The 25028-nt window shown below is 45.2% G+C and overlaps 2 protein-coding genes across 4 annotated transcripts in view; one reads left to right on the forward strand and one right to left on the reverse strand.

Annotated features, from left to right (window-relative positions):
* On the forward strand, positions 1-8368 carry Thyn1 (thymocyte nuclear protein 1). Of its 3 annotated transcripts, none has more exons than XM_021171430.2 (8): positions 1-101; positions 267-372; positions 4636-4817; positions 6171-6239; positions 6582-6674; positions 7390-7485; positions 7837-7987; positions 8192-8368. In XM_021171430.2, exons 2-8 carry the CDS (start codon positions 330-332, stop codon positions 8236-8238), a joined length of 681 nt encoding a protein of 226 aa, XP_021027089.1. In that variant the 5' UTR covers positions 1-101; positions 267-329; the 3' UTR covers positions 8239-8368. The 3 variants fall into 3 exon arrangements, with proteins under 3 accessions (XP_021027089.1, XP_021027090.1, XP_029337168.1); XM_021171431.2 differs by having other exon boundaries at positions 9-83; XM_029481308.1 differs by lacking the exon at positions 1-101 and having other exon boundaries at positions 316-404; positions 8192-8283.
* Positions 5526-25028, reverse strand: part of Vps26b (VPS26, retromer complex component B) — a 25337-nt gene continuing 5834 nt past the window's right edge. The window contains exons 2-6 of the mRNA XM_021171429.2: positions 20225-20381; positions 16354-16518; positions 13729-13904; positions 11434-11576; positions 5526-11037 (exon numbers count right to left, since the gene is read on the reverse strand). Coding sequence (XP_021027088.1) covers positions 10891-11037; positions 11434-11576; positions 13729-13904; positions 16354-16518; positions 20225-20381 — 788 coding nt within the window. The 3' untranslated portion in view covers positions 5526-10890. The remainder of the gene's footprint in view (positions 11038-11433; positions 11577-13728; positions 13905-16353; positions 16519-20224; positions 20382-25028) is intronic.

The raw sequence follows: 25028 nt of genomic DNA on the forward strand, positions 1-25028 counted from the left end.
GACGCGTCTTCTGCTAAGCCGGTCCGAGCACGCCAGTCGCCTCAAGGCTCCCAGAAGATTAGCCTGGCAGTGCTTCAGTTTAGGTGGTGTGTTTACTTTAGGTGGGTAAAGCCGAATTAGGGAGGGACTCAGGAGAGTTTAGAGGTAGATTACGAGAGAAGGAAAGGGCGCAGATAATGAGAGAGGGATTAGAATGGCTTAATCATGACTTTTCTTCATAAGTCCCAGGCCCTTTATGCTTTCTTGCTCCATCTTGCACCGTGCAGGTTTTGGAAGACAAGAGCTGCTTCTTATCCGTCCGGCTAGCTTCAGCCTCCTACAGAGAGGCCATGCCGAGACCCCGGAAGAGGCAGACTGGGACTGCTGGTCCAGGTGAGCTGCACCAACGCTGCAAAAGGCAGCAGGTAAAGAACGTGGTCTTGTAGGGCGTGCTTTATTTCCTTTTTCCACTCCCTGGTTTGGAGACTTTGGGGGTTGTTGCTTATCGTCTTCTTTACTCTTTCTGCCAGAAATTCCACTTTCAGTCCCTTCTACAAATGTCCAATCAAAGAATAGTGCAATGAAGCACTGCATACATATACGCATGTGGGAGACTGAGGCTAGGGGATTGCCTTGGGTTTAAGACCAGCCTGGTACTATGTGAGTACTACATAAGCAGGACCCTCTCTCCAATGTGTGTGTGTAACCTTTACAACATAAGTGAAAAGAGACTTTTAAAAATTACATTTATTTACTTTTGTACAGTATGTGGGAACACACACACTGATCAGAGGATAACTTGAAGGAATCAATCCCCCATTTCCACTGTGCGAATCTCAGGGATTGAACTCAGGTCCTTAGGCTTTGTAAAAAAAATAAATTGCCTTTACCAACTAAGCCACCTCGCCAACCCTTTGCTTTTATCATTGAATGCAATAAGCCAGGCACAGAAACTCATGCATGATTTCATGTGAAATATAAAAAAGCTGAAAGCTAGAAATCAAAGGGAGATCAGGATTCAAGATCTTCATTGACTCCGTAGAGTTTGAGGCCAGCCTGGACCACAGGAGACCCCACCTTTCACACACACAGTTTTCTTTTCCTAGGTCTTTATCTTCTCAACCTGTCAATTTGGAATTGCTAAGTATCTGAGGATGACCTGAATTCCTGATCTTTCTGTCCCCACTCCCAAGTGCTTTGGTTATAGGTTTTTTTAAATCACCAAAACCATTTATACTTACCCTTAAATTTCCTGAACAATGTGACTTCAGAGGCTACCAAAATCCTAGACATAGCTGTTGCAGCTATGCTTACAAGCCTAATGCTCTAGGGCTTCTCTGTGGTCCTTATCTTGTGTTTTATCAGGTTTTATGTGTGTGTGTGTGTGTGTGCCCTGGCCCTGACGTTGGTGCAGAGGAGGGGATTCTTTTACCATCTGTGCCTGAGGGGATAAAGTCAGCTCTTTTGGCTTGGAAGTGTCTTTACCTACTGACACAATGTCTGGCCTCTTAATGCTTGCTCAATTTTATGTTAAGCCCCTTTCCTGTTGTGAGCCTGTAGCCTAATCTGGGCTTGAATTTGTAGCAAGGCTCTTACATGAGCCAACACGCCCAGCTTAAAATCTTAAACTCACTTCACTTCAGGACCTTGAGTGAAAGGTCCAGAAGACAGCTTTGTGACAGCAGGGGAGAGGAGGGATCACAGGGACGGCTTCCCTCGAGAGGGAAGCAGAATTTGAGCCCAGTCTTAAAAGAATGGGAAAGCTTTCTACTAGCAAAATCCTAGAACTCAGAAAACATGTTTTTTCATTCACAAAAATGAATTCAGAAATTAAGCAGTGGCAGGCAGAAAGGGCCTCTTTTAGGAATGACAGGTTTCAACATTTTGTGGCTATTTAACCACACATATATGCCTGTTTTGTTTTGTTTTTTATTGAAAATAGATTCTTCCTCATTCACTATGTCTCAAAAACACTGTTTCCCCTCCCTCCACTCCTCCAGCACCCCCACTCCCCTACCCATCCACTCCCCCTTCCTCTCCCTTCCCAGAGATAACCAAGTAAGACAGGGCAGCTCTCACACCGAGGCTGGACAAGGCAGTGCATGTGACAGGACGGGAAAAGTCCCAAGAGCGGGGAAGAGTCAGATACACCCCCTTCCACGGTTAGGAGTCCAACAGAAACACTGGGCTAACAGCAGAGCATACACAGAGGACCTGCTGCAGACCCAGGCAGGCCCTGTCCATGCTGCTTCAGTCTCTGAGCCCATATGAGCCCGGCTTAATTGAATCAGTAGGCCACTGTTCTCCTGGTGTCCTTCATCCTGACTTTTAGAATCTATTGGCCCCTCTTCCTCAGGGTCCCCCTTGCTCTGGGGCAGGAAACCTCCAAATTTAGACTCTCAACAAAATGTTTGGTTATGGGTTTCTGTATCCCCTCCCGTCTGCTGCCTTGAGGAAGCCTCACTGATCTTGACAAGGCACTAATCTATGAGTATAAGTATGCTTGTTCTTAAGACAGCTGGGAAATCGTGCTAAGATGTGCTAATCAGAGTGGCAGGCATCCATAACGATATTTAATAGACTGATATAGTTGCAAACTAAAATCTGAGGCAGTAAAGTGTAGGTTCAGACAGACTCAAGTGACAGTTGGGACTGAACTCATAGCTATGTTCTACGTGACTGGATTGCAATCAGCAGCACATTGTTCAGAAGGACAGAACACCTCATATGTCATGTTGATTTGCCAAACTAAGGTTAGGACCCACTGTGTTTGTTGAGTGATTGCTGTCTCAGGCACATTTTTTTATTCACGTAGTAAAAGCCAGTTTCCAGGGTTGGAGATGTAGCTCAGTGGTAAAGCACATATTTGAGGCTCCAAGTTCAATCTTTATAACTTGGCAAGTGAGGAAATCAGGCCTGATGTTAAAGACCTATAAACCAAGCCAACCAGGAGGTGGAGATTTGTAAGTTATGGCTTGTCTAGACTACAGAGTGAGCTGAAGGCCAGCCTTGAAAACTCAGTGAGACTCTGTCTCAACATAAAAACAAAACAAAACCGGGGTAGGACTATAGCTTAGTGATAGATTCTGGGTCTAGCATAGGTAAAACAATGGGCTCAGGCTCCACCATTGGAGCAAAGAAAAATCTAGGTGGGTTTTTTTTTTTTTTTTAAACCATGTCTACATGGTCCTGATTAAACTTCTTTCAAGCTTCACTTGATAATGATTATAATGGTTAGTTTTTCTAAACATTTATGATGAGACTTATTTCCTAAGTCCTAGTTGTGTGAAATAATCATTGAAACAATTTCAAATAGTACTTCATTTCCTCATTGGAAAGAATAGCCTTATTAAAGGCACAGAACTGAGGTGGGGCACACTTATTACTACCAATATTCTTATCTTAACTCTACAAGGGTCCCTTTGTCTCATTGAGTAATCTAGAAGATATCCTTTAAAAATGTATTCTCTTTTATTAATTAAATTTTACAATTTCATAAATGTACAGAATGCAAACAAACCTTTTCTTTTTTAAGTAAATCTTGTTTTTTGGTTGGTTGATTAGGTTTTTGGGATAGGATTTCTCTGTGTAGCTCAGGCTGTCTTAGAACTCACTCTGTAGACTAGGCTGGACTCAAACTCAACAATCCATGCCTGCTTCTGCCTCCTAAGTGTTGGGATTGAAGGCGTGCAGCACTACCACCCAGCAGCTTTTTTTTTTTTTTTTTTTTTTTTGGTTTTCGAGACAGGGTTTTTTCTCTGTGTAGCCCTGGCTGTCCTGGAACTCACTCTGTAGGACCAGGCTGGCCTCAAACTCGGAAATCTGCCTGCCTCTGCCTCCCAGGTGCTGGGATTAAAGGCATGCACCACCACTGCCCGGCAACCCCAGCAGCTTTTAAAAGGTTTTAGTGTTTATTTTTTGTTTCATATGTATGAACGTTTTACCTGCATGTATGTCTATGTACCATGTTCATTGAATACCTGCAGAGGCCAGGGAATGCTGCATCCCTTGGGACTGGAGATACAGACACTTGTGAGCCATGTCAGTACTGGGAATTGAACCCAAAGTTTCTGGAATCTTAAGCAGAGCTATGTATGGAGCCCCAAGAACAGTCTTCCCTCACCTCCTATCTCTCTACTATATCCTACACCTCTTGCCTGCAAACTTCACACTCATCTATTCGTTGTGCTTTGTGACCTACTGAGTTTAACTATCTATGAAGCCATGGGTTCAGAGCTGTCTATTAGAGGCTGGTGGGCTCAGCAGTGGCTACAAAACTCCAATGATTGCCCCTCTCCTGGAAAATGTCAGTAGCCAACAATTTTAGCGTCGAGCTAGTGCCCCCTGAGTTCCTCCCCCATTCCTAAGTAACTGTTGATAGGACCAACCTTGAGTGGGCCCAGCACAGGTAGATGCAGTTGATGGTTTCAGTGGTTGTGTTGAGTCAAGAGGATGTCATTTTTGAGCCCCTGACATGCATATATTGTGCAGTCTTTCTAGAGGTGAAGTTACTTCTCTATGGGACTGTGGTGCTGCAGCTAATGTTTTATAGTCGGAGCTGTGAGTTTAGGCATTGACAGGACTAAAGTTTTTTTCACAATGGGACACTGCCTCCCAGCATGATGACAAATGTCTTCCTTTGCTTTCCTACCGCAGACAGGAAGAAGCTCTCCGGGAAACGTACTAAAACTGAAAACTCAGAAAGTACATCAGTCAAGCTAGAGAACTCCAGCCTTGAGAAGATGACAACCTTTAAAAATGGTGGCACGGATTTAAGCAACTACTGGCTGATGAAGTCAGAGCCAGAAAGCCGGCTAGAGAAAGGTATAGACATGAAGGTGAGGCTAGACCTGTATTCAGTCATGCTGGTGAGATGGGTAGGTAGGTAGGTTAAGGAACTTACTGTACAAGTCCGATGATCTGGAACCCATTGTGAAGGGAGAGCCTTGCTCTGACCACACATCCTCCCACACATCATACACACAAATAACTGCTACTAAAAGAACAGCGAATGTGGTTTATCACAGAATTCAGACACCAGCTTCTCTCTAAGGAAACGGTTAAAAATGGAGTTGACATTACTGTCAATAACTTAAGGTTGATTAGCCCTTATCCAGAATTCTTGGGGCCAGAAGTGTTCTAGATTTTAAATGTGAATATCCCTAGGCACTGCCCCCAATCTAAATACTTTAATAAAATACAAGACTTTTTGAATGTAGAATATTCTAGAGTATTTTGGATTTCAGATCTTAAGAGTAGGAATGTCCTGGTCTTATTATACCTTGTTAAGCTGCGTTTGCTTGATATCCCTGGGAAGCCCGTTCTTTTCTGAGGGGCGGCAGAGGTGGGGTGGATCTGGGGCAGGGAGGACTGCAGTTAGAATGTAATATATGAGGGAAGATTAAGTATGCCCAGCCTGTATGTTTTGCTGATTTCCTATCTAAGCAAGGGTTGGCAGACTTTCTGCAAACAGCCAGAGAGGTTTATGGGTTTTTATAGGCTGTGTTGCAGCTCTGTCCCTGTAACAAGAAAGTGGCCACACAGAATACATTAAAAGGTAAAACTTTATTTATAAAATCAGGCATTTGGTTCAGTTTTCCAGTGTCAATCTTAGTTTGATTTTGCTGTTACGTGGTTTTAAGACGATCTAACTATGTAGCCCAAGCTGGCCTCTTAACTTTTGAAGTAGCCCAGGTTGCCCCTTGAATTTAAGATCCTCCTTGCATTCAGGTTTATGAGGGCTGGAATGACAGGAGTGCACCCCCACACCTGGCCCTCCTTGGTTGGTGGATTTTTCTTACTGCTTGCCATGCTCCCAGATGTCTCCCTGACAAGTGTGGCCATGTATTCAGGTAGTGAAGATTAGCTAATTTTAGTACTAGCTTGAGAAAAATAGAAATATTAGAGAATTATGATACTTTAATAAGTGAAACACAGGGAACCAGCAGACTTTTATTATCCTGATTATCTATTCAACTAAATTAATTAGCAAAGCTCACAATGCAAAACCCAAGGCTACTTACACATTCAACACCAGTGACTCCCTGGAACTGGTTTCCAGTAACCTACCTAGCTCCTTTACAGCCCGCAGCACTTTTCAGGATTAAGGAGAGAACTTCTTGTTTCCATAGAAGCTTACTGATTGGCCAATGACCTTTTAGTAATGAATGACTTGATTTTCTTTTGCCTAGTTCAGCATCGAGGATCTCAAAGCACAGCCCAAGCAGACAGCTTGCTGGGATGGTGTCCGCAACTATCAGGTAAGGAAATGAGGGCAGGAACCCTGAAGCCAACAACACTAGGATACATGCCTGCCTCCTCCATCACAGTCTGCAGGAGCAGGGCCTTTTAGCCAATACTGCTTTTCCCTGAACTGTATCTGAAAATGTTTTCAGAAATATCATAATCAGTGTGACAGCATGCAGTCTGCAAGTAGCTTGGTTCTGGCTAGTGTCCTGGAACAAGGCTAGGACTCTGAACAAAGGAACAGATTTCGTTATGAATGGAGAGAAGCTGCAAAACAGAAATAAACATCGAATAAAAACAAACTTGCTTTCTTCCCAGCTGTTAAGTGGGTAGCCCTTGTTTCTTCTTTGACACAGGCTCGGAACTTCCTCAGGGCCATGAAATTGGAGGATGAAGCCTTCTTCTACCATAGCAACTGCAAACAGCCTGGCATCGTTGGACTTATGAAGGTTAGACGCACACATCTGAGCCTGGATTCTTCCCTTTAGGGATTTGTGAAAGGCCTACAGCTTAAATAGGCAACAACGACCTCACTCGGCCTGTCACAGCCAGTGAGGAAAAGTGCCCTGACCATCACCTGTGTGACAGAGATTAGAATAGGAAGGCTGTCATTTCAGGCCCTACTACTGCTTGTCACTAGCTGAGGTTTCCATCAAGTAGCTCCTCTTCACTAAGAGTTTCAGGATAAAACTGTGGAGTTGGGAGAAAATAAAAACCTGTTTCTAACAGTAACTTATCATTGAGTTTTAGAACATGACTGTGAAACCTTGGAAAAATTCGGCTTTCCTTCCTAGCTTGTTGTTCCCTTAGGTTGTTATTTCCAGAGTACCAGCTGTCTCCATGGCAAGGGAAAATGATTAGAATGGGGAGGCGGGGAAGTTTGAGTTAGATGCATATTAAAATTTGGGCAGGGGGGCTGGTGAGATGGCTCAGCAGTTAAGAGCACAGGCTGTTCCTTCTAGAGGTCCCGAGTTCAGTTCCCAGAAACCATATGGTGGCTCACAGCCATCTGTGATGGGATCTGATGCCCTCTTCTGGTGTGTCTGAAGACAGCAACAATGCACTCATAAAAATAAATAAATCTTTAATTAAAACAAAACAAAACAAAACAAAAAACTTGGGCAGGGATTTAAAATGACTGGATTTGGATGTTTTTATTTTCAGATAGTAAAGGAGGCTTACCCAGACCATACACAGTTTGAGAAAAGTAATCCCCATTATGATCCATCCAGCAAAGAGGACAACCCTAAATGGTCGATGGTAATAACTGTTCTTGTTTCATAGGGCAGAGTGGACAAAAGGAGGAAAAGGATGTGGGGTACTGTTAGGTCAAGGAGCACAGCCCAGCTCTCAGCTACATGAAGTTTTGCTGAATTGGGATATTAGAATATTGGCAGCCCCAATACCAGGCACCTCCTGCAAATAGCAAAAACTCTGGGTGTGCACAGAAGCAAGACTGTATGTTGTCTTAGCTACTCGGTGGGCTGAGGCTTGAAAATTGATTCAGCAACAGGAATTTAAGGACAGACTAGGCAACATAGTGGGCCCACCCCTTAAAACTGGACAGTTTGGCTGAACATGTTTCTGTTCCCTTCAAATGCTGTCAAATAGGTGGATGTACAGTTTGTTCGAATGATGAAGCGCTTCATCCCTCTGGATGAGCTTAAAACCTATCACCAAGCCCACAAAGCTATTGGCGGCCCCTTAAAAAGCATGACTCTCTTCACCCGCCAGAGACTTTCAGTTCAGCCTCTGACTCAAGGTAAGACCTAACATGGAGAGTTGGTGCCCTCACCTGAGCCACCCACAAGGAAGGCTATGTGCTACATTGTTCACTGTTATATACCCAGTACCAGCTGTTCCAGTTTTTTAATACACAGCTGCCCCTGCAGGAGCTGCCCTTCAACTTCCCTATGCAGGACATGATAAACACCTCAGTCTCACCCTCAACCCCCTTTTTTTGTAGAAGAGTTTGATTTTATTTTGAGCCTGGAGGAAACAGAACCAAGTTAATCAGAAGGCTCTACTGATGGAGTGAACAAGCCAAGATTTTATGAGACAGAAGGAGAAAGCTTGCTGTATCCACCTGGGGTTGTGTGCACGGGTGGTTTGTCCATTTTCCTAATAAAAGATTTAATGACAAGGTTGGAAGTGTTTTCTTCTAAACCTGTGTTGTGTGTAGAAGGATCCTCCACTGGAGGTGTCATAGCCCAGCCTGCTTCCTTTGGTCAACTAGAAGATGTAGGCACCTCTACTTTCACCTGCCCCTACCTCTGTAGTACACAGTAAACAGCAAAGTGTAGGACTGAGTCTCTTGGTCTTTGAACACTCAGTAAACCTACGTCTTGATCTTTCCATGCTACTTTTAGTCTTCATTGTCCCACCAAGGTGGAAAATGGGGTTTCAGGCAAATTGCCAGACAAACCTGAACTGGGCCATGTTTGCCTATAATGGGTGTTTAGTACAGTGCTCGTTACTGTTTACCATCCACTGGAAAAGAAGGCAGTGTTAAAGGCATGCTGCATACTGTGTCAGAGATGAGACAGTGTTAAGAAGGAAAGACCACAGAATCTGGTGGATCACGGGCACAATGCCTCCAAAGCCATAGGGCTTCCTTTAATTAGAGACATCATTAAAACAAATGTTCTTTTAAAATACAGCCATTGAAAAGACAACACATTAAGAAACATGTAAACACTGCAGCTTCTTAATTACAAGTTGCACTGCTTGGTTTAGTACCTATGCACTCCAGGTTCGGGAACCTTAAAGGATGGGGATGGGAACCTTCCCATACTTTCACAGTTGGCAGAGAAAAGAGAACGGGGAGGGGGGCAGAGGCAGAGAAAACATACTTGGCTTGTGCACAGCTCCTGAGAGAAACAGCATATTCTACCTTCTAGTTCTCCCAGAAGAAAGGCTTATGATATTAGCAAAGTTGGAAAATGATTTTGTGTTGTCGGCTGGGAGGCAGAGAAATTGACAAATGCTTTTTAATGAGATATTAAAAGGAGGCACAGCAGAGTCTAGTCTCATATCCTGAAAAGGGCAAGAGCCCAGAACCCAACTCCCTCATATGCTAGGGCCCAGCCTTGATAGCCAAGGACAGCTGGATGGGTGAACCTGTTCCCATGGGGATTGTATGTCACACCTAAACCTGGGGTTGGGCATGGAGAAAACTTTACTTTCCTCAGCTGTGGTACATCCAACGGCCCGCCCTGTCAAAGCCAGAGATTGCAAAAGTCCCATTTTCTACATGAACTGAAAGATGACACAGGAAAAAATCCTTTACTTTCCAAATTACAAAGAACACAGACCAGCGAACACTACTTGTTGAACATCAGGTCCGCTTGATCTTTCTAAGACAGGGGAGGGCAGCCAACAGGAGATGGTAATTCTAGTCATTTCCAGACAAGGTAGAAAGACAGTCAACCCCTTTTCTACTTGCAGGCCAAGCACAGAGCAGGAGGAAGAACTGCCTCTTCTCTAGTATAACAACATCCACCACAGTTGTCCTATTTTGCTTTTAAATTCAAAACAAAACAAAATAGTGGTCCTAAACTTGAGTCAGTGAATTGGTGAAGATAGAGGTCATTTGGCAAGCAGAATTACTCTAGTCACACAGGCAGAGCCCTGTGCAGAGGTCCTTCCTCCCCTAATTTGTAGATGGTGGGATGAAAGGGTTTGGGTGGGAGTAAGGACAAAACTTATACATGCTTGAAACAAAGCCCAGTTCCAGAAGTCAAGCAGAAGACAAGGAGCATGACAAACTGCTTTAGGAGGCAAGTGGAGCCCAGCCTCTTCTAGGATCTAGGCTAAAGGAAACAGACCCTCTGCTTAGGGCTTGTTGGATAACTTAAAATAATTCCCTACAACAACCCAGACATTGGGTTGCCAAGTGGAGTCATGTGGTGAAGGCAGACAGTTGCCTTGCCTGATGTTTCTTTTTCCCCTTCAGGAGACCTAGCTCAGTCCCTTGCCATCCATGTGTGACACCGCATCAGGGCTTCTCTGTGCCTGTTTCTCACAAGTAAGAGGACAGTCAGACACAGACCCTTCCTTAGGCTTCTGCTCCTGTATAGTTCCTGACAAGCTAGAGAAGATGGAGAAGAGAAGTGTCTGGTCCCAGTAGTGAGAGGCCAGAGGTGACTGTAGAAACTCGAGAGCACCACGTCCCGGACACCCAGAGAGGTAGCTTCCTGATCTTGAGTGTTCTTCCAACTTAGATGAGACAGGCCCAACCACTTCTGTCACTATCTCAGAACAGTCACAGGGAGTATAAGACATAAGCCCTGGTGGCAGGGACACACTCAGCTTCTGTATCAGGAAGCCCAGAGAACCTGGAGCCAAGGATGTGTGCTCTCAACTCTGCTTTAAGGCTTGAGACAGCCTTGACACACAGCTCATTCCCAAGGAAGAGATTAGCTTCCAGAATGTTTCCTCTCTTTATCCCTACCTAAGGCTGCAGAATCCCGGGGAGACTGCTGCCCAACCCAAGCCCCTTAGGTTCTTCAGAGAAAAAAATTTAAGTAAAAAACATGATTTGTTTCCAAGGTTGCAAGTAACAGCCAGTTGAACCTCACACCATCCTCCCCCTCCCGCAGTGGCTGGTATTTGGCAGATGGGGGTTCTGTGGTGGAAGCCCAGCAACTTCTTGGCCCCAGGGGCCTACTGCCTGCTGTTGTTGTCAGACAGTTGACCAGGGGTCCGCACCTCACCCAGGGAGGTTGTGCCCTCGAAGCGCTGTGAGGCAATGGCTGCCTGGTGGGACATGCTCTTCCGTACGATGTCACCCTTCCGCCACAACACCACTTCCTACAGAGTTGGAAGAAGGGGCAATACGGTACTTGAGAGAGGCTCGGGGATGCTTTTCTCAGGGGTTCCCACCTTGGTCCCAGGGAATCTCCACCAAGAATAACCTCCTTTGTTCATCTCTCACCAAAGCACTGGCTGCTAATACCCAAGCCCCTGTGTGAGCCACAAGAGTGGGGTTAGGCCTGAGAAAGCAGCTCCTGGGTATCAACTGGGAATTTGCACTCCTGCTGGAGGGGCCAAGGTAGTCTATGTTGCTACTTCTTAATAAAGTAACAAGGATAAAGGCTTGACTTTCTTTTAGCATTTTGTTTTAAGTATTAAGAAGGCCCTCTGTGGGAACGGTGGCCTTCCTGTGTTGTGCCCACGGGGACGCAGGGTCCTGGAGGAGGCACCCACCTGCTGCTTGAAGTAGCGCCGTTCCTCCTCATCTATCAGCACCAAGTTGAGGTAATAGCGCACAGAGAACTTCTTATTTATGTCGCGCATGGTGGGTGTGAGCTCATACCCTGCCAGGAAGAGCCTGATGGGGATGGACTCACCTGTAAGGGGAGAGGCAAAGATGAGGGCAAGGGACACAAGAGGCACCAAGATGCACCGCACTGTCCTACAGCACCCACTCTGGCCGCAGCAGGTCAGACTCCAGCTGAGCAAGGCAAGGGACACGGAGCAAAGGCTTCTGCCCTTTGAGGTGTTACACCTGGCTTCTCAGTAGTTTCCTGGAGTAAATAAGATTATCCAGCCCCATTCCAGTGTGTATGCTTTCTGAACATACCCTCCCATTGCAGAAAGCAGTGAAAGCCGCAGAACAGCACAGAGAAACCATTAGGCACCAAGGTGCAATGTGCCTTGTTTGATGGGGGCCGGGTGGGGGGAAGCCTTGTTGAATTGAAATGTGATCTTTATATAGTTCTGCCTGGCTTTGAACTTTGCACAGCAATCCCCACCCCCAACTCCCGTCAGCCTTCCAAGTGCTGGAATTAGAGGTGTGACCCAATAAGTCAGTTAAAGTACTGGGTTTCTTTTTCTTTAAAAACTTTTTCTGCCGGGCGTGGTGGCGCACTCCTTTAATCCCAGCACTCGGGAGGCAGAGGCAGGCAGATTTCTGAGTTCGAGGCCAGCCTGGTCTACAAAGTGAGTTCCAGGACAGCCAGGGCTACACAGAAAAACCCTGTCTCAAAAAACCAAAACCAAAACCCAAACCATGTATGCTCAGCTATCTGGGGCAGCCAGAAGAAAGCTGGAGTTATTCTGATTATTATTATTATTAGCTACCTGATTTGAGTGCTAGGCCCCAAACTCATGTCTCTACCGAAGCAGTAAGTGCTCCTAACCACGGAGCTATCTCTCCAACAGTATCCCTCCCTTGAAACTGGTCAATTTATGCCGCAGCATGCATCTCCACTGCAGTAGTGATCTGCAGTAGAGTGGCCTAAAAATGGATGAGGACAACTCATCCTGGACCCTGTTCTCAGTCGCCAGTTTACTTCTGAATGCATCGGAAGCTTTCACTTGGAGACCAGAGAATCCAGGGACACATTTTATAGGTCCTAGCACAGCCTAACGAGGAACAAAATGAGGGCAGCTATTCTACTGAGAAAGGCCAACCTCAAGCTAAATATAAATGAACCTTTAATTATCTGCTCTTCTGGGCCCCATTTCACTATACAGCAGAAATGACAGTTGCCTCTACTTGCACAACTGGTCAAAATGGAACATCAGAGTTAAGACAGCTGGGCTCCAACACTGTCAAGGGTCTGACAGAGTAAACACTTAAGAATCTGTTGTCTCCAGTGCTATGTAATGCCCAGTGTGACATCTTCCTTCCTCGTGGAACACCCACTGGGAATGTACTACCACGCACTTCAAAGGGAAATGAGACCACCTTCATCTCAGTTGCTACAAAGCCAATGACAAATGTAAATGACTGCTATTTGCCCATTCCCAGGAACCACCCAGATTCCCAAACAGCAATGAGCTTTCAGCCTACTCATCCTAGGGACCCTGTGCTGCTCAAGGAGGATCAGCCGTGGTTTCTGGTGTTGTCTGAAGCTCTTGGAGCATGGGCCAGCAATCTAGTAGTGCACTCTCACGGCACCGAAATGAGTTCCTAGCGTGAATCCCTTTACTGTAGCTAGAACTGAGCAATGAAAATGACTAGGGTGCATGGTCCTCTTGCCCTCCACCACAAAACATATCCAAATGTCCAAAGGAAAGAGAAATTCCATATTCAAATAAATCTTAAAACAGTTTTCAGTTTTTGTTTTGATATGCAGGGTCACATGCAGGAGGAGTTTAAGTCGGCCTTAACCTCTCTAGCCAAGGATGAGGTTGAACTCCTGGTCCTCCTGCCTCCACCCACCAAAGGGGTGAGATAGCCGGCATGTGCAGGCAGGCCACCTGAGATGGAACCCTAAGTATATATAAAAGGTCAGTGTGGGGCTGTCGGAGCTATAGATGGGGTAGGAAGCTGCAGCTCCACGGACTCAGCTCTTCCCCCCCTTTCCCGCCTGAGTGCTGGGACCTCCCATGCAGTCCATACCAACCGGGGCTACAAGGAAGACCTTGTCTCAAAAAATAAATAGATAAAATAAAAAAGAGATTTTACTTCAAAATTTGAGCCCTTTCCCAATGCTGAGACTGAGCACATGGTCTGAGAGCAAAGTGACAGTGGCCCTAGGCCAGGAGGCTCACCTCGGACCGGCGCCCCGTCCATGATCTCATACTTCGCTATTGTGTCGTTCTCGTGGTACACATTGGGACCCGTGCCTGTTGTCTCTCGTTTGATGATGTCTATTTCCATGTGCTTGATCTTGATTCTCACCAGCAGGAAGTATATCTTCCCTACAATGACATCTTTCAAGTGGTATCTGAAGAAGAGAAGGTACGGGAGGAAGATGGTGGTGGAGTGGCTAGCCCCTCTGTGTTTCAGCATGGAGCACGCTATCTCGGATGCCCCTGTTGGTGACAGGGATAATGGACGTGTATGCTCAACCTCACTATGGGAACAGTTTCCTGATACAAGCTTATTGGAATCTGTGTGACTTTCTTCTTCCACATCTTGCTCAAAAGAGATAAATTTTATTTCAACAACTAATATCTGTTTGTCTTCTCTATCTCCACAGGATGCACCTTTACTTTTGTTTTGTTTTACAAAACAGGGTTTCTCTGTTCAACAGGGTTCTCCTGGCTGGCATAGTACTCACTTCGTGGACCAGGCTAGCCTCCAACCCGTCTCTGCCTCCTGAGTGCTGGGATTAAAGTTGTGCACCACCTTGCCCAACTGTATCGTTAATATTTTTTAATGTATGTACGTGCTTTTCTAAGGTATTAGGCCAGTCTGACAAGCACAGGAAAAGTCTTTTCCTTCCACTTTACTCTCCATACAATGCCTTCAGGGAACTACGCCTTAACAGTTCCCAGAAAATAGTTTGCCTCAGGCTAGACAGTCCAGGCAGAAGCAGAAGAACAAAACAAGTGACTCTCCCTCTGCATGGCTGCCTGCTCTCTAGGCTCTGCTAGCATGACTTATGCTTCTTAGCTACTAAGAATTTAGTCATATTGAGAAACACTTTCTAACCTTCCTGTCTTTCTCTGTGGGCTAGCCAATGGTGCTGCTAGGCTGTATATACAGAGCCCTGTATCGGGGTGCCCGAAAGACAGCACACTCTTCAAGCTGAAGCTAGGACTCAGCATGAGACCCTTGGCAGGGACTTCAGAACTGGGCCTCCTGTCCTGGCAAGTGGGAAAAAAGAAGTTGGAAGACTCAGTCATTCAACTGAATGAGAGAGAGTTCAAATAGGCAATTCCTAGTTTCCAGGCTTTTGTTACCCACTGTTCCAACACTGTTGCATACAGTCCACAGGAAATGCTGCAGACTATGAATAGGTGACTCCACGCATGCAGACAACACAGGGGGCCACCAGCAGCCTTTCCTGGGGATATTTATAGACCATGCTTGGATGCTAAGGTTTTCTATACTCTTATAAATGAAGCATTCATTCATTTACTACAATGAAACTTTACACAGGAACACACCCATATAAGAAACATATTTCTTGTTCCCTTACAGTACAGCCTATTATACAAGGAGAGGCAAAGACTAGGAGTATCTATCCCTGCCTGCATGTAACTGACTGTGAAACACCTTTTTTGTTTTTTGTTTTTCAGAAAACTGCTGACTAGTGGCTTTTACAGATAGCACTGCTGCTAGGTGCCTCCTTGATCAGAGGGTTGGGGGTTAACAAACAGGACCAAGCTGAGTAAGAAGACTGCAAGGGAGGGTGGGGCTCCTTCCTAGCACTTATTCCCTAACCAACAGGTGGGCCAGGCCAAGCAGGAATGGCTCTAGGTCACAATGGTCATTTTATTGGGGCCTCCCTAGGTTCCAAGTCAGGGAAGATAGAAACATGTCACTTTGTTTCACAGTTGTTCTTGGAGTCAAGTTATGCTCCTGGTTTAAAAATTGTCCCCATCAGGCACAGTAGCACGTGCCTGTAATCCGAGCACTTTTGAGATAAGAATGGGATCGAAAGTTTGAGGCCAGCCTGGTCTATGTAGCTGAGTCTTTCTCTTGTTCCTAAACCCTTAGTACGTGACCTGGCTCTCCTTGATGCCTAGCCTGCGGTTGGTAGCCCGCCTGGGGAAGGCCACTGTAGTAAGGAGAGTAATGGAAGACTTAGAAGATGATGCTCCCAGTTTTGGATTGATCTCCAAATACTTTCAGGAACAGATTACATTCAAAAATGTATGGCTGCCAGAAATTTCTGCGCCTTACAAACAATTAAATATTTTGATGTTCTAATAGTAAACACAAATTAAAACACAGCTTTCCAACTTGGCAGGTAAAAGTTATTTTAAGACATTTATAAAAATACATCAGGTATTCTGTACTGTAACTCATTTTGGTTCAGGAAGGAAGCAGGCCATTGCCGGTGCATGGTTTCCTCGCTTTAATTTCTAAGGCAGGGAGGAAAAAAAATGACAGCGGCATTGTATTCCATGGTTGTTCTCAGCCATGGAAGGAAGGAAGGAGCTTTATCTAGCATCCAAAACAAACAACCTAAAAGTACTTTAGCTTGACTGTGAAAGGCATCTGTGTTTGTTTACAGATGTGATCGTAAATAATTTAATATACTGACCTATGAAGTTTCTATTTCCTGGCCAATCTATCTCTAACTAGCCTAACATCTAGTGTACTATTTTTGTGGTCTCCCCCAGCAGCACATTATGATGAGGCTCTCAGGAGACACTCAAGTCAAGATTTCTCTTAAACTCCATACATAGCAATCACACAAGCTTGGGTCTCAGGATACTTACTTGGATTTGTTATACTCAAATTCAATGTGCAGGCAGTCCTCAATGCCAACTTCCATCTTGATGGATGAGTTCAGCTCGGGGTATGTGCTAAGTGTGTGAACTACAATGTCCATCTCTTTAACAACATCATTGAGGCGGCGGCTGATGGTGGCTCGAAGGAAATAGCTGTAAGAGATGGCGTCATCCTCCGTGAATCCCTCCAGTCTCTAGATGCTGCAGAGGTGCCACACCAAAGCAGCTCACCTCAGAGAACCCCACAGTTAGTAATGTTTAACCCTTGACACTTCATATCCCTTTGAGAATTTATGGGCACTTTTCTTAGAAAAAAATTATATATATGCACAGACTTCTGCAATTACAATTTTAGGCAGATCAAAGCCTTTCTTCAAAATCCTGTTGGGAGCTCATGACTGACTGTGAACTAAGAACCTTGTCTTAGTAAAAGTGGTTTCTTTACTTTCTACTCCAACAGCATGGTTTTTATGTCCCCTACCACTCACTGTTTAGTATCTAACTCCTGGCTATTTAGGCACAGAGATCTAACCCACACACTTACATGCCTCTCCACTAAACAATAGCTGATCAATACAAGTGAGGAGCAGGAAATGGAGAAACCAAGCCACGCATTCACTTCAGTTGTCTTTCTTAGCTTGGCCTCTGCTGGCATGGGAAAAGTATAATAAAATCTCAAGAGAAGCTGTGGTAGTTTGAATATCCTTGGCCCACGAGAAGTGACACTAGTAAGAGGTGTGGCCTTGTTGGAGGAAGGGCATCACTATGTGGGTGAGCTCTGAAGCTCCACCCAGTGCCAAAGCCTCTGCTCCTGGCTTCCTTTGGAGCTCACAGCTAACTGAAGCTCACAATCTGGAGGGAAATAAACAACAAAAAAAATCAAGACAGGGAAAGAGTAATTCAAAAACTATGATTCAGGTTTATGAGTATAAAAGTGACTTCACGTAACACAACAAAGTAGCAAAGAAATCTCTGATTTCATCAGAGGAGGCAGTTTCAGGGTAGGGCATAGATATGAAAGAAGATATGTAAGTGGACCCTAAAGGTTTAACAGCCCATCAGCACTGCCTTCTCCAGCATCCCAGTCCCCTGGATATAATAGTATACAGACCCCCTGAGAGGCGACGAATCCCCTTAGTTATAGTTTCTTCTGAGTCATCCTCTGATAGTCCAGTGCCTGTTAAGCACTATTGGAACGCTAACAGCCCTGCAAGTGAGCCACATCAAGGGCATATGCAGCTGCCAGCTCTGTGGGGCACCGGCGGCTTCCAGGCAGTGCTGCTCGGTCTCAGATCCGTCTCGCTGCCTGTAGAAGACTGCACTTTACTAAAGATTCAAGTCAAGCTTTCTAATTCTTTTCTGCTTTATGCTGCTTTTATTTGGGGCCTAAGCACATCTTTGCCCCTCACAGAGACTTTCTGTCACAGACGGTCCTCCACACCTCCAAAAAAACAAAACAAAAACCACTGTTTTGCTTCAACACAGCTAAGAGGAGGAGGGGAAAGGACTGAGATCCTGATCCACTGGTATGCCACTGACTGAACATAGTTTTGCTGTTGCAAAGTGTGTTTGAGACAGGGTTTCACTATATAGCTCTGGGTGGTCTGTAAGACCAGGCTGGCCTCAAACATAGTGATCCATCTGCCTCTGTTTCCCAAATGCACAGACCACCATGTTTGACTGAATGTAGCCTTTTTTTTTTTTTTTTTTTTTTTGAGATAGGGTCTCAAAATTAGCCCTGCCTGGCCTGAAGTCACAGAGATTGCCTCAAGGCATGTGCCACCATGACTGCTGTGTTAGATTCTCTGTTGCAGACTCAGTGTTCAGTTATTTGGGATCTTCTACTGAATTAAACGGCTGGATCACCGTGATTCTGTTTAAATATGTCTGTGTGTTGTTGAGGACTGAGCCAGTGCCTCATATTAATTTGTCAAATCTGTGCATATGCGACTCCACACTGAGCTACACTTTGAGCCCTCGCTTGCTTGCTTGCTTGTTTTTGAGGAGCCACCCTATTGTTTCACGTTCTTCCTACCATACCTTTCTACATAAAAAGCACTAAGGCAAATAACTAGGTAGGGGTGGGAATTACCAAGCATGGTGGCTTGCCCTTCTCCCCAGTTCCCTCTGCCTTGCTAAAAAAATAAAAAACCCTTAGATACATTCCTAAAGCGAGCCACCAAGGTCTATTCCCACATTTGACCAGTTCCTCCTCCTGAGGCTGACCACCAAGGTCCACATATCAAAGTATTAAAATCCAGCATTCAAAAGCTCCCTTTGGCTGCCCTATTAAACATGCACAAAGAAAATTAAACACCTCATCCTAACACGGGTTTCCTCTTGTACCTTTATAAATTGCCATTTGCCTATGGGCCACTTCTCTCTTCTCTATCCAGAGGCAGTTCTTTGTCCCCTGGGACAAATACCCCTGACCCCTTCCCTGTTCCCTTTGCCCTCTCCCTCTTCCTCCGTCTCTTATTCCCTGTCCTTTGACCCTCTGAGGCAAATGAATCTCCTTTGTGCTAAGAACTTGGTCTTGGGGGTCACTGATCACTCCAGTGACAGACACCTGTAATCCAAGTACTTGGGAGGTTGAGGCAGGGGGACTGAGAGTTTGAAGTCAGCCTACAGTACATAACAAGAGCTTGTGTTGAGCTTTTTTTTTTTTCTTTTTTCTTTTAAAGCATAGTCAAACTAAGTGAGTGCTAGATAACCCTCACTGGTACTTCCTCCAGAGTGACAGGCTGAATCACTATCTTTAGTGGGAATCTGGTGCAAATATTTCAAAGAGTCTATGAACAGCTCTGATGGGTGGAGGGAAACTGGGAGAAAGAAAAGGGAATGTTGGTATTGCTGCAGTCTTCACCATCCTAGACCCAGGCTAGCAGATGGAGAAAACAAGTTGAGCTTGTGAGATCAAGACTTGGGGTCAGGTGATCAGATGACAGGAGAGTCTGCTGTATCCCAGTGATGCCACATAATCTATGCGTCTAGAGCTGCTGTGGGTTTTTATTTTCTACTACAAGAGGCCCAGGCATCTCTCTCCTTCCTCAGTTTCCAAGACTACAGTAGTAAGAATAATGTCAGATCTCCCTAGGCACATTAGCTTTTGGTTCAGGACCCCTAGAATGGGTCCCAGATGATGTACTGCTAGGCAAGTGAACACTAAGACAAAGGCTCAGCCCTGTGTCCAATTTTCAAAGACTGTTATACTCTGCAACATTTTTAAAGACTTCTGTTGTACATGGAAACATTGTTTTCTTATCTCTTCCAAAAGATGGAGAAGGCAGATCTAGAAGTTAGAATCCTAAACTTATCTATTTTCTAAATACTTTTAAGTTACAGAATCCAAAATAGCATTGATGTTCTGTAGGAGAGCTAGATTGGAAGGAGTCAATTCCCCTGGAAACCAAGCTGGGGTGTCTGCCAGCAGCCACCTCACAAATGAAAGCCAATCTCTGAATTTTCAAAAGAATTTTAAGAAATGGTTCTCAAAAAAAATCTATTATTTAAATTATATAAACTTACAAATAAACAACTTAGCTAAGAAGGCAGTATATTCTAAAATCACTTTGCTTCGTCCTCATTTCCCTAACTCTGTGAGGCACTTGGTCTTGAGGGACTCCGTGTGATGGTAACAGTAAGGTCAGGTGGCTGCGTTCAGGTTTGAGGGCTGCCATGGGAAGTTCAGTCAGCAGGCTTTCCCCAAGGGAGCCCAGTGGTAACACGGACTAGCACACTGAAGCTACCCGTGCTCTTCCTTAGTTGCTGCACAGAGACCTTTAAAAGCCATAGAGCTTCAGACCCTGCCCCTGTGAGACAGGACCAGGACCCCAACAGAAACAGCAGAGACACTTACCGGAGCTTCACATTCTGCCCTGTGTAGGATTCATACGGCTTTTCCACATGGGTGAACTCAAAGTCGAAGGCCTGCGATTGGGTGATCTCTCCTGGCCGAGCAAGGTCCTTCACCAAAGACACAAACTCATGGTGGTTCCCACGGTCATAGTAGAGTTCTGGAAGGACAACAAAACCTTTTACATGAACCTGCATGGACCTAGAGAGGGCACTGCAGGCGGGGGGCACTGTTCTCTTCTGAAGGCCTCAAGCCAGACTGGTGGCCTTGTTCTGGGCTCTCTTCTTTTCCCCAGAAACCAGCCCCTCCAATGGCTTCCTCATACACATGACTTCCCAAAGATGCCTTCCTGTGTTTGTTTGTCTGAGACAAAGTGTTACCATATTGCCTGGGTTGGCTACTCATTTCCTAGCACCCACATGGTAGCACACAGCCATCTGTAACTAGACAGTGGTTCAGTGTCCTTGCCTGACCTCTATAGGCACCAGGCATGTATGTGGTGCACATATATGCATGTAGGCAAAATACTCATATATCTCAAATAAAGAAACCTTAAAAATAAATAAATAAATAAATAAATGCCAATGTGATGCTTCGGGCCATTGCTCCTGTTAGCAATCCGCTAACTATGCACCAATAAAGGTAAGAAAATTCTGAGAACAGCTATGTTCAAAAGAATGTATCAAAAGAGGGGCCCAGGGGAAGACCCTGGGGAAGGGGAGGATAGGGCCCACGTCTGGTCAGTTTCCTGTGCTCTGGGCAGGCGGACGAAGGCATGGGAGGGGGGAGGCTATCGGACACTTTCCACTCAGCCCTGGGTAGGCATAGCCTCTGGCCCACTCAACTGGGGGGGGGGGNGGNGGAGAAGGGGCAGCCCCCAACCTGGGGGCCCCAGGGCCACACCCTGTAGCCCCAGGGTTATAGGAGAGAGGGATGAGGGAAAAGGTTCCCAACACTGACCAGAATGCACAGCGGATCTTGATGGAGCAGAGACTCTCTATGGTTTAAGAGCTTTATTATAGAAATGCAGGGAGAAAGAGAGAAGGCAGAAAGAGAGAGAGAGAGAGAGAGAGAGAGAGAGAGAGAGAGAAGTCTAGAGAAAAAGAGGGAGAGAAGAGAGGAAAGAAGACAAAGAGGGGAGAAGTGGGAGAGAGGGGGAGAGTGAGAGGTAAGAGAACAAAAGAGTGGGAGTAAGAGAGCAAGGTGGGGGCTGAACAGCCCTTTTATGGTCTTTACTGTTGCTAGATAACTGGGGAGGAGTTTAGCCTGAAGATCAGAAGCTTGGGCCATTGCTAACATGACTACTGACCATGCTTCTCTTGTGGGGGCTGTGGGGGCCGTAACTAAGGCAGGGGCCAGAGTTCCAGGAGCATGAGGGAACGCCTACCGTGTCATGAAGGTGAATTATGACTATCGGGGTACAGACCTCAGCTCAACTGGAGACCAGCCTGCAATTCCTCAAAATTCCTGACTTCTGCAGCATATGCATGGTTACTTCATTATATCATCCTTACAATAATCCTGCAAGATGAGTAGATCAGGCTTTCTAATCCCACAGTCTAGTTTGGCCCAGAATTCACTGGGCTAGCACAGGCTGGCACAGGCTAGCCTCAAACTCACAGCAATCCTTCTGTCTTATCCTCCCAAATTCTGGGACTATGACGTGAGCCCATGCCCAGCTGGTATTTCTTCACGAAAGCTCATGTTATCACCAGACCTATATTATTTTATGTCTTTTGTATTCTACAACTTAAAATTTTTTATTATATAAGACAAAATATTGTATATATGATATACAATATTCAGTATATATACAATATATATCATGCATATATATATATATGTATATGTAACAATATATACAAGAATTAAGTTGTTAAGTTGATATGTACATGGTTTTTTTTTCTACTTTGGACTGAAGGCAACTTAAAGATGAAGCCCATGGCTCCAGCTTCCTGGACCCTAGATGGAAGTACTGAAGTCTGCCTGTTATGATACATAGCCCCATGATAGCTCAAGTGTCATCCCTCAAATATCCTTGAGTTCAAGCACTGTGCTAAGCTATACCCCACAGGAGGGAGATGAACCGGGACAATGGAGCAGCTGGTTGAAAGACAAGTCCACTGTCTTTCAAGCGTGGTCCTCGTTCTCAGCATCTCTGGGGCATCATCATTTCTCTCTTTCTCAGGGGTGATGTGACTGCTCAGAGCAGTGTACTTGCTCTGGGTCGAGCTCCAACAGTATAAGATCTGAAGACTTCATTGGGATCAAAACCTTACTGGGCTCAAGAAACCAGATACTCTGCCTTTCTAGACCCACTGCAGTCTTCAACCCTGTCCTACTGCTGGGAAGACCACGTCCTGACAAAGAGAAACAATCTCAGCTGTTAATCTTAACCTGACTGCAAAATCCCCGCAACACTCCATGCTCATCCCATGGGAACTTTTCCATAGCTTGGGGGCGTTTGGAAGCAGAGTGGGCTGTTGGAAGGTTTACCTAACTTGAGCTAAGGGTATAGTTTGGTGGTTGAGTACTTGTCTGTCATGCGTGAGGTGGCCCTGTGTTTGACACCAGCATTAGGGAGAGAGAAAGACAGATAACTGCTTTTTGAGTTTTGTTTACTTTTTTGTTTAGTTTTGGTATGCCTTTCTTTCTGTCTGTCTTTCATGAATATGGTAATAGTACAGATAATTCCACTCTAGTGACACCATTTCCATACAAATTTACAGTGTATCCTGTGGTTAATATACATGGCTTATTTCCTACCTAGTTATATTTTGATCAATGTTTTTTTGTTGTTGTTGTTGGTTTGGTTTGGTGTGCTTTTTGATACAGTGTCTCTCTGTAGCAACAGCTGTCCTGGAACTTGTCCTGGAACAAGACTAGGCTGGCCTTGAACTCACAGAGATCCACCTGCCACTGCCTTGAGTGCTAGGTATTAAAAACATGTGCCACCATGCCCGGTCATCAGTCTTTTATTACAAATAGCCTACTTCTTTGTCTAAAGATGAGGTGGCTGTGGCTGTCAGCAGTGGGTGGCATGAGTGGCACTGAGTGATAATCCACAAATCATTGGAGGGAGATGGCACTTCCAAACCCTGCAGGAGACAGTGAATAACCCAGTGACTAACTATGCTATTAGTAAAGTCAGGACATGCAAAGAAGGACAGGGCAAGACTAGGCAGGCCATCATCGGTCACAGGAAATCTTCCACTCAATCTTGCTACTCAGCCTGGTAAATGGTGCTGAGTCATGTGAGACCCGAACCCCTAACTTGGGAACCCTGTAGTCAGCTTCCAGGCATTGGAGTTTGGTCCAGTGAATTCATATAAGAAGCACATTGCCGTAATTTCCATAAACTTCCAGTGGAAAAACTGCAGCATAAAGGGGAAAGTGGAAAGAGAAGGAAGGAAACACACAAAAGCGACAATCATACAGCCCAAAGGCAACATGAGAAATAAGAAACAGAGATGGTTTCGAGTATGCTCGGACTGCAGTATTTAAGGATCCTAGCAAAGGTGCAGAAGTCCCTAGCCTGGCCCAGCAGGGGGCTCGGGTAGAAGACCTTTTCTGTATAGCATCCCATTCTCTCCAGTGCTTTTCTTCCTGTAACACACAGCCTCACTGCCTACAAGAAATTCCATGAGGGAACACTGTGGGCTGAGGAAAGCAAGAACGGCCTTTTGCTATTTTATTTTCTTAAGACAGGTCTTGCTACACAGCTTTAAAATGGGATCCTTCTCCTGGTTCATCCTCTCCATTGCTAAGAATACAGGTGTATGCCATCACATCTAGCTTGAAATGGCCTTTTTGATTTGTAATGCTATAAGCAGCTTGGAATGTGTCCGCAAACACTGCGGCCAAAGTGGCAGGATAGTAGCTTTACACTGCTATTTGCCAGAGGGCTGGTTTCATCTTGAATAAATTAAGGCAGAAAGTCCAAGTGTTCTAGCAAGAGCCTTATGCCCTAAAGAGAATATTTTAAAAATTTCCTCTCCCGCCCCAAAGCAACAGCTAGGGTCATCCCAAGCACCACAGCCCTTCAGCTGAGAGGGAGAAGCTCTACCCCTCACTGCATCCTTTTGATTTCCTTCAAGTAACTTCTGCATTAGTTTCCCTCTTCACTCAAAAAGAGGAAGTAATTTTTGCATTCAGGATGTTTTCATGGTAATACCTGTCACCAACTGCCAAAAAGGGAGTCTGCCACTGTAGAAGGAAATTGGGCCAACTTGACGTTCCATCCTGGGACTTGCTGCTGAGCTACCACCTCATACGGTCTGGGTCTCATGTTAGGCTTGGGAGAGACACAAAGCAGCAAGAGCTTCATTTTCATCTTACTTTCTGAGCCTCTGTTTGCGGACTATGTGATCAAGAGTCCTGCTTGCTAGAGCTGCATCCAGCTCCTGCCCCTGGCAGGAACAATGCAACCTCTGGGTTGTGCATGCGCAGTTCTGCTGTATGCAGATCTAAGCCCTGCTGACAACTTAGTAAGTCTGCCAGAATCAATCCAGTTAACCTCTGCATGCTTTTTCATTTGGTATTTCAAGAGTAAGTGAGCTAAGATAAAAGTCTCTGGAGTTGTTTTTTTGTTTTTATGTTTTTGTTTTTTTTAAGGACAAGGTTACTGGTATTGATGAGCTCATTAAACACTTTTTAAAAATTATCTATTTGGCTCTGGGGTATAAGGATATTTGTGTCCGTGTATCTCTGCAAGTTTGACCTTCTAATTATATTTATTTGTCTAACCCCATTAGCCTTCAAGGTTCCCAAGTCTGGCTTACACCTTTTATCAGTGTTTCCCAAAGGA

This window comes from Mus caroli, chromosome 9 (assembly GCF_900094665.2).
Source record: "Mus caroli chromosome 9, CAROLI_EIJ_v1.1, whole genome shotgun sequence".
NCBI classification, from domain to species: Eukaryota; Metazoa; Chordata; class Mammalia; order Rodentia; family Muridae; genus Mus; species Mus caroli.

Excerpts from the sequence above, each read along its gene's own strand:
- Thyn1 (XM_021171430.2), top strand. The coding sequence starts at position 330 with ATGCCGAGACCCCGGAAGAGGCAGACTGGGACTGCTGGTCCAG. Across the intron at positions 4,818-6,170 it reads AGAAAGGTATAGACATGAAG|TTCAGCATCGAGGATCTCAA; the intron begins GTGAGGCTAGAC and ends TCTTTTGCCTAG. Across the intron at positions 7,486-7,836 it reads ACAACCCTAAATGGTCGATG|GTGGATGTACAGTTTGTTCG; the intron begins GTAATAACTGTT and ends GCTGTCAAATAG.